Source organism: Thamnophis elegans, chromosome 13, assembly GCF_009769535.1.
Source record: "Thamnophis elegans isolate rThaEle1 chromosome 13, rThaEle1.pri, whole genome shotgun sequence".
Classification (NCBI taxonomy): Eukaryota; Metazoa; Chordata; class Lepidosauria; order Squamata; family Colubridae; genus Thamnophis; species Thamnophis elegans.
In genome coordinates, this window is record NC_045553.1 from 46,817,117 (window position 1) to 46,830,259 (window position 13,143).

General features: G+C 44.0%; 1 protein-coding gene across 2 annotated transcripts in view; it reads left to right on the forward strand.

The window, feature by feature from the left end:
- NECTIN1 (nectin cell adhesion molecule 1) overlaps nucleotides 1-13,143 on the forward strand; it is a 166,273-nt gene that overhangs the window by 131,273 nt on the left and 21,857 nt on the right. For both annotated transcript variants that reach the window (XM_032229311.1, XM_032229312.1), the window contains exon 2: nucleotides 8,590-8,937. In XM_032229311.1, the coding sequence (XP_032085202.1) occupies nucleotides 8,590-8,937 (348 nt within the window). The remainder of the gene's footprint in view (nucleotides 1-8,589; nucleotides 8,938-13,143) is intronic.

Genomic DNA, 13,143 nt, shown 5'->3' on the forward strand with positions numbered 1-13,143 from the left:
GAATAAAAGGGGGTTTGTCAGGAACAGGGCTCTGCCTCCTGCTTTTTGGGGAAGCCTCGGTCAGAACAGGATCACCCCCCAACTCAGGAGGAGCTTTCATTCAGCCTGTTGTTCCGGGAGTGTCGCGTCACGATTCTGGGAAGCAAAGCCATGGTTTGCGGAGATGGGTGGCTTCGAGATCGTTCGGGATAGGGGCCTCCACGAGATGCCTTCACCAAGCTAGTTTGAATGGCACCGGAGGAGAAGCCGTTCCCATTCAGGCTGAGCGCCTCTTGACAGTGCATTTCAAACAAAGTAGCTGAGTCAACTTGTCTTCCTTGGCTGGGTTTCAAGCGGTTGGGTGGGGAGAGCAGCGCAGCCAAAGACGATCACCCAAAAAGCCTGGGAGAGTTGAGGAAGTGCTCAGCGCTGGAAGGCTGTTCCCAGGCCCTCTCCGACATGACCGTTCATGCGCTCCGGGACATGTTCCAGCATGCCGAATGAGCCACAAATAGTTAGGCAGAGGCTGGGCCTGGCAAACTCTGGCTCACATCTGCAGGTGTAGAGAGAGGAGAATGGGGGAAAAGGGGAATTCATTCTTGGGTGCATTGGTTGGTTTGCCAATTCTTCTCATGTAAAAGGCCAGATCTGGGCAACAGGAGGCCAGGAATGTCTCTCCGTCTTTTTTTAAAAATAAAGAATGCTATTATTTTCAAATTACAAAAATAAACATTCCCTCTTTCCTTCTGCCGTGTGTCGTCTGGGTTCAAACGTCTCGTTCCTCTTTTGCCACATCTTTCACATTCATATTAACATTATTTCCCTACATTTAGTATTATATTGAGCATTTAAACATTATAAAACTCTCCATTTTTTCTTCTTAATATCTTCTAGTGGTGATACCATATTAACCTTAAAAATAATTGTTCTCATCATACACATTAACACTGTTCATCTTGTTTATATCTCAATATATTTTCTGTTTATTTATTAGCCTCCTTCATTCCCAAACTCCTTTTTTTTTATTCTCCAACCGTTGGTAAAATTCCTCCCAAATTATATACTATTCAGTTGGCTCTTTCTCTTTCTTAATTGCTAATGTTAATCTGTTCATTTCTGCACACTCTTAATATTTTCCTTATCACCTTCTCATCAGTAGGAATCTCTACACTTTTCCAGTGTTGTGCAAACACAATTCTACCCTGTTTTCCCCAAAATAAGACCTCCCTGGATAATAAGCCCAATGGGGCTTTTGAGAGCATCGCTAAAATAAGCCCCCCTGAAAATAAGACCTCCCCTGAAAATATTGCAACAAAGCAGCAGCTATGAGGTGAGTACACTTACTGCCTTCTGCACCTCAAAAATAATAAGACCTCCCTTCAAAAAAGACCAAGCACTTATTTCGGGGGTCAAAAGAAAATAAGACCCTGTCTTATTTTTGGAGAAACACGGTAGCTGTGGTTAATACATGAATGATTAAATATACATTCTCTTTATTATAAATTTCAGGTAGAATTCCCAGCAGAAATGTTTCTAGCTTCACACAATACGTTGCTGTATCATCTCTTCCAACCATGTCTTAATTTTTGTCCAATATCTCTTTGCTTCTCCACATGTTCATTACAGATGATAGTAAGATCCAGGTATTTGATGGCACTTCCAACATTTAGCTGAGTTGTCTTTAAACATCTTTGCCAACCTCACAGGTGGTAGATGCCATCTGTAGGGCATCTTATACAAATTCTCTTTATATATGCAGTCTCCGTCTCGTGTCCCCTTCATGGACTAATCCTGGGTTGGCAAATATTTGAGACTTGGTGGTTTTTGCCCAGCTCACGTGGCTTGGGTTGGCGGGTGAGGGAAGCCAAGAGAAGCCACATGGGAGTCTCTCTCTGTGCCACCGCGCTCTACAAGAAAAACCTGACTTCCGAAACCTTGCAACTAGCGTCGCTTGTCGTATTGGGAGGATGAAAAGAAAAAATTGGTGTGCGATACAGACAGGCCTGGTTTTAACGACGGCAATTGGGGGGGGGGGCAGAATTTATGTTGCTAAGCAAGGCGGTGGTTGAGTCACACCTGATTTTGCAACTTTTTTTGCAGAGGTTGTTAAGCAAATCATCCCAGTTGTTGTGAATCCTGTGTTTGCAAAGTGAACCACAAGGGCTTTGCTTGTTGGAAGCCAGCTTTAAGTGGGGAGGGGGATGTTGCTCATCTCTTTTTCTTTAGCCAAGGGAGCCATCGTTGTCCAAAGACATTTTCCATAGTCTTGTTTCCAGGATTAGAAGGGACCTAATCCAACCTTCTGCTCAAGCAGGAAACCCTATACCCAGGATAGCAAACCTATGGCATGCATGCCGGAAGGGGCACGCAGAGCCATCACTCCGGGCACACCAGCCATTGCCTGTTGCTCTTCCGGGCTCCGGCACGCTAGTCCGTGAGTGCAGGAGCACCAGAAAGTGGAAGAGCAGCTCCCCGAGGCGCATGCACACGCTGGGAAGCTGATCCTCTGGTTTCCGGCACGCTCAAACCCCCCCCCCCCCCAATGCTTCACGTGCATGGTCCCATTTCGTCACTCAGTGCCAAAAATGTTAACCATCATTCAAATAACTGGCTGTTGTTAAAAAAAAAGGATCTGCCTCTGATCTCTTTCCTAACCGACCTGAGGACCGCACAGGATTCCCATGATGGCTTATAAACAAGCATTGAACCAAGGCCAATGGACTGGTGATGTCCCTGGTTTTATGGGGTGGTACCGCTTCTGGTACCACCCCATAAAACCTTTTTGATGGGCCTTTGAACTCTGGTGCTAGAGAAGACTCCTGCGAGTCCCTTGGACTGCAAGGCGATCCAATCGGTCAGTCCTAGAGGAGGTCAACCCTGACTGCTCTTTAGAAGGCCAGATCCTGAAGAGGAAACTCAAAGACTTTGGCCGCCTAATGAGAAGGAAGGACTCCCTGGAGAAGAGCCTCATGCTGGGAAAGATAGAGGGCAAAAGAAGAAGGGAATGACACACAAAATGAGGTGGATGGATGGAGTCACCAAAGCAGTCGGCATGAGCTTAAATGGACTTCAGAGGATGGTAGAGGACCGGAAAGCTTGGAGAAACATTGTCCATGGCGTCACGATGGGTCGGACACAACTTCGCAACTAACAAGAACAACAACCGCTTCTGGATATCTCCTTCTTTTCTATCAACAGTCTCTTAGAGTAGGGTCTGTTACCTCCTGCCTATCAGGCAATAGCCTGTTGTGTTCCTTCTAAGCCCAGTGAGCTTCTTGGGACATCTTGAGGTTCTTCAGAAACTTCTCCAGGCCTCCTTAAGAGATCCAGAGAGGACGGGCCAGTTTTTCTCCCAAGAAAGCAGCGTGCCTGCTCATAACCGCCCCGTTCCCTCAGCCATGGGTGTGTTTCGTAAGATGTAATCGCAATTTGCATGGGGTGGGGACAATCCCGTCAAACTGGCCCGCCTGGGGCCTGTCGGTGAATTCAGGATGTGCCTGAAAATGCAGGAACCCGCCCTGCCACAACCCTTTACAACATGTAGGGTTTTTTTTTTTCAGAATCCTTTACAATGCGCGGGGCGCAGACGTTTCTCAGCTGGCCCACTGATGTGGGAAAAGGAGATGATCAAAAAAAAAAAAAAAACCAACATAGTTGGAAGAGATGTTAGATCAAAAGATAGACTTAAAATCAGAATTACTCCTATTAGGAATTACAAAAGAGAAATATAGTAAAGGATGTATGTATGTATGTATGTATGTATGTATGTATGTATGTATGTATGTATGTATTTAGTGTCACAACCCCTGGTATGCCCAAATATGGGAGGAAGCAGACTGCTTCCTTTTCTCTGTCTATCAGCTCGTCACAAGAGACCATCACGACAGAAAGCCATTATTTTTACTGTTGCCTTTGTTACATTTGTGTTGCATTTGTGCTGATAAATAAATAAAGGGAGACTAGTATAGGTCTATTTCAAGCTATTTAGCTCTCATCAGCTAGCCATACCCCTACTGGGATTTGAACCTGTGCTGTATTACATATTAAGCAGTTGTGTTAACCACTAAGCCACAAGGTTCTCCTCCTTTATCAGCTGAGCCAGGGAAATAGGTATGTATTTAGTGTCACAACCCCTGGTATGCCCAAATATGGGAGGAAGCAGACTGCTTCCTTTTCTCTGTCTATCGGCTCGTCACAAGAGACCATCACAAGAGACCATATATATATATATATATATATGATGCTGCACCAGGGGTGGGTTGCTGCCTGTTTTACTACCGGTTCACAATGCGTGCTGTGCATGTGTGCACTGTTCAATGTGAATTGTACTTTGCGCATGCCCTTACAGTGAAGTACGCATGCGCAGTCACTAAAAACCAAAATGGTGGCAGCCCAGCAGCAGCGAGAGAAACAGTTTGGGGCGTGGCCAGCCTGGGTTGCTGATGGTTCTGTCCCCCAGGCCTGCATTCCACTACCGGTTCAGCCAAAGTGGGCCAAACTGGGAGCAACCCACCTCTGGGCTGCATGTGATAACCACAGGAAGGTTGGTTTATGCGCAAAATTGGAAAAACAGAGATGGCCCCACCGAAGAAGCGGTAATAAAGAAAATGTTGATCTGTGCCGAAATGGACAGACTGACACTAGAAATCAGAAATAGAGACGAGACAGAATATTATGAAATTTGGAACGAAATGTATCAATGGTTGGAAATGAGGAAAAGGAGTCGGAACAGAACATACCGAGGATTTGCAAAAATTGGAACTGGATGTTACCTGTGCAAATACACAGAGGAGGATAAGGCATATGTCAATAAGATCAAAGTAGCTATGTATGATAAGTAGGAAGTGCGTTTGTTGTTATGTTAAAATATGTATGGAAACGACAAAGCCGGAAAGGTCGCTCTGTGTCCAATGTTTTAATCTTTATTTACTAAAAAGTTTTTTTTTTTAAAAAAGAGAAACAAACACCAAATGCTTTTTCCCAAGGCCCTTCATTCTCCCTTCCTTTTAAAATGTAGTTTTTTACCTCCATATCGCTCGCTCTCTCTATTTCTCTCTGTGTTTCTCTCTCTCTCTCTCTCTCTCTCTCTCTCTCTCCCCCCCCCCCATTTCCCCAGACTTTCTGTTTCTTTCGGATAGGAAAGTGGGACAGGAGGGTATGTGTGTGTCTCTGTCTCTCTCTCTCTTTCTCTCTGTCCCTCTCTCTCTCTCTGTTTCTCTTTCTCTGTTTCTCTGTGTGTGTGTGTGTTTCTCTGTGTACTGTTTCTCTCTCCCCCCCATTGCTTTCTCTCTGTCTTTCTCTCTGTCTATGTGTCTCTCTCTCTTTCTGTGTGTGTGTGTCTGTCTGTCTGTCTCTCTCTCTCTCTCTCTCTCTCTGTGTTTCTCTCTGTCTCTCCCCCCCCCCGTCATTCGCATTTCCCCAGTCTTTCTGTTTCTTTGGGATGGGAAAGTGGGACAGGAGGGTGTGTGTGTGTGTCTGTCTCTCTCTGTTTCTCTCTTTCTCTCTGTCTCTCTCTGTTTCTCTTTCTCTGTTTCTCTCTCTGTGTTTCTCTGTGTACTGTTTCTCTCTCCCCCCCATTTCTCTATCTCTGTCTTTCTCTGTGTGTGTGTGTCTCTCTCTCTTTCTGTGTCTCTCTCTCTCTCTCTCTCTCTCTCTCTCTCTCTCTCTCTCTCTCTGTTTGTGTGTTTCTCTCTGTCTCTCTCTCTCCCCCCGTCATTCACATTTCCCCAGTCTTTCTCTTTCTTTGGGATGGGAAAGTGGGGGTGGGAGGCTCTTGCTTTTCCAGTTCCCGGCTGTGCGGTGTTGTTAACTCTCCCTTTTTCTCCCCCTTCACTCTCCTTTCTCGCTATGAAATAAAAACACCAGCCTTATAATTACTGGCGTGTTCTCTCTAAATACACAAATCGGGAATATGCAGCCGCAGCAGAAATTCAAAAGGGGGAGGGAGGGAGGGAGGGAGGAGAGATGGTTGAAAGGGGGACAGTTGGGGAGGAGGCTTATCTCCCTTTTGCTAAAAGGACCCAGGGCACATTTTGCAATGCAGGAAGAGGGAGGGCGCAGGCATTTCAAATGCTCAATCGCAAAAAAAGCAACCCTATTTTTTTTTTCCTGGAAGGTTATTGATACAGATAGAAAAGGCTGTTTATAGCACAGGGTTGATGCTTTCTGAGGTTAGCAATAGCAATAGCAGGTAGACTTATATACTGCTTCATAGGGCTTTCAGCCCTCTCTAAGCGGTTTACAGAGTCGGCATATCGCCCCCAACAATCCAGGTCCTCATTAGTTATCTTCTTGCAAACGTTTCATGACTTAACCAGGTAATATCATCAGTGGTAGAGAAGGGAGTGGGGTTTTCAAGAGGGAGGAGGAGGTTTTTGGGGTCTTTGGTGGTCTCTGAGGTTTTTATTTTTTTCTCTTGAAGACGTTTCTTGACCCAACTCGATAACGTCATCAGTGGTAGAAGGGAGTGGGGTTTGCAGGATGAAGAAAAGGAGGAGGTCTTTGGGGTCTTCGATGCTCTCTGAGATTTTTATTTTCTCTTCTGTGTAAATATGTTTTATTTTCATTTCATTTCGTACAGTCACATATATACTGTGCATAACCGGGGCATATAACATTGAACAATAAACACCCTAGCCGAGGGTAAAGGTTTTTATTTTTATTTTTATTTTATTTTCTCTTGAAGACGTTTCTTGACCCAACTAGATAACGTCATCAGTGGTAGAAGGGAGTGGGGTTTGCAGGAGGGAGGAGGAGGAGGAAGAGGAGGTCTTCGGTGCTCTCTGAGTTTGGTTGTCTTCTTGCAGATGTTTCATGACCCAACTAGGTAACGTCCTCAGTTCTCGCAAACTCCACTCCCTCCTAGCTGGTACTGATACTGTCACCCAGCTGGCTCCCGAAACGTCTACAAGAAAGCAACCAACCTCAGAGAACGCCGAGGGCTCCACCATCCTGAGCAAGTCAGCCCTTCCTCCCCGCCGTTCCAAAATTCACTTCCGTGACCCGTCCCCCTTGTTGGCCTTGGCTGTCAAACTCCCAAATGCTCCTCTCCTTCGCCTTTCTTCCGTCTCTCCCCATCACCACCACCACCACCACTTCCTGGCGCAGTCCCACAGCAACATCATCAGGGCCTCTCCCAGGCTGGCCCCCCTCCCAACACCACCGCCTGCCCTGCAGCCAATCTGGCTGTGGCTGATGGGAGCTGCCAGCTCAGCACCTTTGAAAGTCCCCGGGCTGAAGGAGGGGAAGGCTCCTTGCCATCAAAGCAAGGAGTCCCATTCAAGGCAACGGCACTTCCTCCTGAGTCAGCAGCCTTGGAATTGCAGCCTCATGTTTATTTTCTCTCCGTGGCTCTGCTGCTTTTGCCTCTGTGTGTGTTTGTGTGTGTGTGTGTGGGAGGGAGGGAGGGAATATATGGAAATGTAGCATGCATCAATTCCACCATGCATGGAGAAATGGATTTCCTCCACCACCAGCAGCCTTTCTCCAAAAATGTCCCAGTTCTTCTCACTTTGCGTTCTCTCGGCTGCAACCCTCTCGCTTCCAAAAGCTGCCCGGGGTAGTTAGTTCAATTTTGCCCGTCTCACCTTCCATCTACCCGATATGCTTCCACTGGCTCAAAATATGGCAGCCTAGGAGGATTTGGTGCAAACATTTCTTATCTGCTTCTCCTTCCAGTCTTCCTTTTTCTTCTTCCCCTCTTCTCTTTCTCCTCTCTTCACTTCTTCTTTCCCCCCTTCACCTCCTCTCTCCTCCCCTCCCTTTGCTTCCCTTCTCCTCTCCTCTCTTTGCTTTTCCTTCCCTCCCTTCTCCTCCTCTTTCCTCTCTCCACTTCTCCCTTCGCCTCCCTTCCTCTTCTCCTCTCCGCTTCTCCTCTCTTCGCTTCTCCTCTCCTTCCTTCACCTCCTTTCTTCTCTCCTCTCCTCTCCTCTTCCCTGCCCCAAACATGTATTTGGGCATGCTCTATTTGCAATAGAGTTTTGCAGGTTGTTTCATTATCCGGCAGGACATCTGGGTAGGAACCGAATTTAAAACACATTGTTAAGCCTCTTTTAAGAGAAGAGACAATGTCTGTAATGGTCATTTGGTGTATTTTTGCACACAATACTAAGTTGAGTTGGCTTTAACCTTGATTGTTTCTTTGGTGTGTGTGTGAGAGAGAGAGAGAGAGGGAGGGAGTGAGACGGAGAGAGACGGAGAGAGAGAGAGAGAGAGGGAGGGAGAGAGAGAGAGAGAGAGAGAGACTTAATATGTTGTGTGAACCCAGGCCACTGGGTGACTTAATGATTCACTGCATTGTGCAAAGCCAGGAAATGGGAGAATTCTGCAACAAGATGAAACCTGTTGCCAGATTGTCTCCCCTTAATCTTCTGAGCTTGGAAAGAGCTCAGGAGAATTTGTGGTTCTAAAACGACAACTCTGGCAGAGTCACAAAGACAACCTTGGAAGCTCAAAACCAAGGATCATTTCCAGGGCGACATCCTCATCTTCAATGATTCTGTTACTTGGCTGGGATGTAGTAGAACAATTGTAAAATCCCCCAAATCTTAGCTTGGAGAACTCTTAAAGAACGCAACGCATCCTCATCCTTCCCTTCCTCTTTTCTTGCAGGCCTCTGGGCTCAGAAGGTGCTTGTCAACGAGACGGTCTCCGGCTTCATCGGCACCGACGTGGTCCTTCATTGCAACTTGGACAAGATCAACCACACGAGGATCACCCAGGTCACCTGGCAGAAATCCAGCAATGGCTCCAAGCAAAATGTGGCCATCTTCAACCCCAACATGGGTGTCTCCATCCTGCCCCCCTACGAGGAGAGAGTGGTCTTCCAGAACCCTTCCAGAACCGATGGGACCATCAAGCTGTCCAGCCTCCAGTTGGACGACGAAGGGATCTACATCTGCGAGTTTGCCACCTTCCCGACCGGCAATCTGGAAAACCAACTCAATCTCACCGTCTTGGGTAAGTTGCCAATATCATTTCATTAATGATTACTAGTATGAAAATTATATGATGCCCACTCAATTGAAAGTAGCCCTGGTGGTTTTCAAGACCATCAAAGCAAAAAATACAGAATATTAAGCATTAAAATTGAAAGAAATTTGATAAGTTAGGAACCAGAATGCAACAGGCTGGAGGTGAGATCTTCTTCCTAGTCCACTAATCAGCACCGACATGGAACATCCCATCGGGGTCCCATGCAGGTGCTTTTTGAGGTGGTTTTGGAAAGCCAAGAGGTTGAGGAGGAAGTTCTCACCTTAAGGGGCACAATGGTCCCGAGGGTGTGAGCCTCAGCAGAAAAGTCCCTTCTCCTGGATGCTGCCAGAGACAATTCCTTGATCGATGAGGTGAGAGGTGGGTTCCTACCAGTTCGCACCTATTCGGTAGAACCGGTTCGTCAAATCTACCGAACCAGTTAGAAGAGGTTCCACCAGTGGACCCGGAAAGCAGGACACACCTACAGAAGAGGTTGCAAAAATGTTTGAAACCCACCACTGACACACACACAACAGAGAGAGAGAGAGAGAGAGAGAAAGAGAAAGAGAAAAAAAGGAAGAAATAAATAAAGAAAAAAGAAAGAAAAAGAGTGAGAGATGAATGAAAAATAGAAAAAAGGGACAGAGAGACAAAAGGAAGGAAAGAGAGAGAGCGAGAACACATGGTTGGCAAGCCACTCCCACCAGGTCACATGGTCAGCAAGCCACTCCCACAAAGGAGGCCACACCCACAGAGTAGGTTCCAAAAAATTTTGAAACCCACCACTGGATGAGATCCACACCATGCCTCTTCTGCCAGAATGAGTGTAGTAGTCCTACTTACCAGGCAGCGGTGGGATTCCAAATCTTTTCCTACTGGTTGTATGAGAGCGCGCTTCGCACTCAAAGACCGCCCTCGGTGTCAGCACTGGTGAACTGAGCTGTTGTTTAGCTCAGCTGAGATGCAGCCATCCACTCTGCCGCGTGAATTCAGCTGAGCAAAAAAAGCAAGGGAATATAGGACAGGGAACTTCAGGAGGGTGTGGCCAGCCAGAGATGGTATTTGCTGGTTCTCCGAACCACTCAAAATTTCCCGCTACCAGTTTGCCAGAACCGGTCCGAACCGGCTAAATACCACCTCTGTTACTAGGTCTGTAGCAAAGACAGAGTGTGCATCTGAGTGATCCATCAGTCTTCCCCTATGCTGTTTGATGTTCACGTGGCTTTACTAGTTTCTTAGTAGGTGAAGAACTGGGCGGTATCTCTGCCTAGCTGAACAAGGGCACCAAGGATGGAATCAACAGGCTTCACCATTCCTCCTTCCTTTCCAATCTTTTCTTCGTGGGCGGAGGTTGTGTGATTTCAGTATATCCTCCCACCCTCGTTGTCTGAGAGCAGAGAAGGGATGGAGAGCAGGACCAGAACTTCAGAGGGCTTGGAAAGGATTGCATTGTGGTTAAAGCTCAGAGGACTTTTACCCCTGTCCAAAAGACATAAAAATTTGGTTTACATGTCTGGGAATTGTTTTTTTTTTTTTAATGGATTCAAAAAGAGGAAATGCAGGAGCAGAAAGGAGAAGTGTCTTTTGCAAATTCACAGGGATTATTTTTCAGGTTTTTTTCCCCCTTTCATGGATCTCATATGTAAATACTGGTTTTACCTGTCTGAGAACATTTCAGTTTGCAACTCTTGGCTAACCAAAGAAATAAATAAATAAGATTGCGCCCCAGATCTCTGGAAAATATTTCTTCATTTCCCTCTTGTTCCGTCTGGGTCTTATACAGGTAGTCCTCGATTTACGGCCACCATTATGAGCCCCAAAGTTATGTTGCTAAGGGAGACAGTCGTTAAGTGAATTTTCCCCCATTTTACGACTTTCCTTGTCATGATTGTTAAGTGACTCACTGGATTTGCAATGAATCTGGATTTCCCCGTTGACATCGGTCATCAAAATCTGCTTGCAAAGGGGGATTATATGAACCCGGGACACTGCGACTAGGGGTGAAATGCTAGCGGAGTAGAGAAGAATAGAGTGGAATGGAATAGAATAGAATAGGAGTAGAGGAGAGGAGAAAAGAAGAAAAGAAAATAGGAGTAGAGTAAAGCAGAAGAGAAAAGAGTAGAGTAGAATTGAATTGAATTGATTTCTTTATTGGCCAAGTGTGATTGGACACACAAGGAATTTGTCTTTGGTGCATGAGCCCTCAATGTTAGAGTTTGTGACTCTGTCGCAATCTTAACTTTGAGACCTGGACAACTACTGTATTTTTCGGAGCATAAGACACACCGGTGTATAAGACGCACCTTAGTTTTTGGGGAGAAAAATAAAATTCTGCCTACCAGGTATTCATCTGGCTAGCGTCCTTAGTCTGGTCAGCTTCAGCACATAAGTTTGCTGGTTTTGAGTGCACGCGCACTTTTTATCCCCTGGTTGGAGATAAAAAAACAGCTGATCGTTGGAGGGAGCAGCAATGAGAAAAGCAGGCAAAGCAGGGAAGATCGCTTCCCTCGTTAGCGCCTCATTAGGACTGAAAAAAAAAGCTTCAAAAAAGCTACTTTTGGAGTATAAGACGCATCCAAATTTTCAGCCTCTTTTAGGGGGAGAAAAAAACTACGTCTTATACTACAAAAAATACGGTACACTGTTGTTGAGATGAAGGAAAAGAAACTGACTCTGGACAAATGCAAATGTGTGTAACAAGGTGAAGCTTGTTATCCAAACTATAGCGCAATCATTCGCAATCTCGGCTCCTTGTTTTGAAAATATTGATGCAGGCCATTTAATGTAAACCCTCAAGCAAGTTTACAGCAATAATATGAAAACAAAACTCCTTAAGCAAAACCATCCGTGAAAAACATCAACATTAGTGGGAGTTACGTGGCTGGGGAAGGTCATCCGTAAAAGCTCAAAACCAAACCAGGACTCAGAGGCTTCTGGTTAATGGGCTCATTCTGTAACTACTGACATCAAACTGGCTCTCCCCTTTTATCTTAGGGAGGACTTATTGCTGAATTCAAGCTTTACAATCCACACATTTCCATAAGCGATGACCTCTTTTAATTCTAGACTGTAGAATAACCATACCTATTTGGCTCACACAAAGCAGAGGAATAGAATAGAATAGAATACTAATAAGAATAGAGTAGAATAGAATACTAATAAGAATAGAATAGAATACTAATAAGAATAGAATACTAATAAGAATAGAATAGAATAGAATAGTAAGAATAGAATAGAATACTAATAAGAATAGAATAGAATACTAATAAGAATAGAATAGAGTAGAATAGAATATAATACTAATAAGAATAGAGTAGAATAGAATACTAATAAGAATAGAATAGAATACTAATAAGAATAGAATAGAATAGAATAGTAAGAATAGAATATAATACTAATAAGAATAGAATAGAGTAGAATATAATACTAATAAGAATAGAATATAATACTAATAAGAATAGAATAGAATACTACTAAGAATAGAGTAGAATAGAATACTAATAAGAATATAATACTAATAAGAATAGAGTAGAATAGAATACTAATAAGAATAGAATAGAATACTAATAAGAATATAATACTAATAAGAATAGAATAGAATAGAATAGTAAGAATAGAATATAATACTAATAAGAATAGAATAGAGTAGAATATAATACTAATAAGAATAGAATATAATACTAATAAGAATAGAATAGAATACTAATAAGAATAGAGTAGAATAGAATAGAATACTAATAAGAATAGAATACTAATAAGAATAAAATGCTAATAAGAATAGAATAGAGTAGAATAGAATAGAATACTAATAAGAATAGAATAGAGTAGAATAGAATACTAATAAGAATAGAATAGAATAGAATACTAATAAGAATAGAGTAGAATAGAATAGAATAGATATAAGAGTAGAGTAGAGTAGAATAGACTAGACTGAAATGGAACGGAACGGAATGGAATTCTTTATTGGCCAAGTGTGATTGGACACACAAGTAATTTGTCTTTGGTGCATCTACTGTCACTGTAGATAAAAATACAAGATACATTCATTAAGAAACATAAACACTTAATAATAGTCATAGGGCACAAATAAGCAATCAGGAAACAATCAATACCAATATAAATCATAAGGAGACCAGCAACAAAGTTACAGTCATGCAGTCATTAAGTGGGAGGAAATGGGTGATGAGAAGA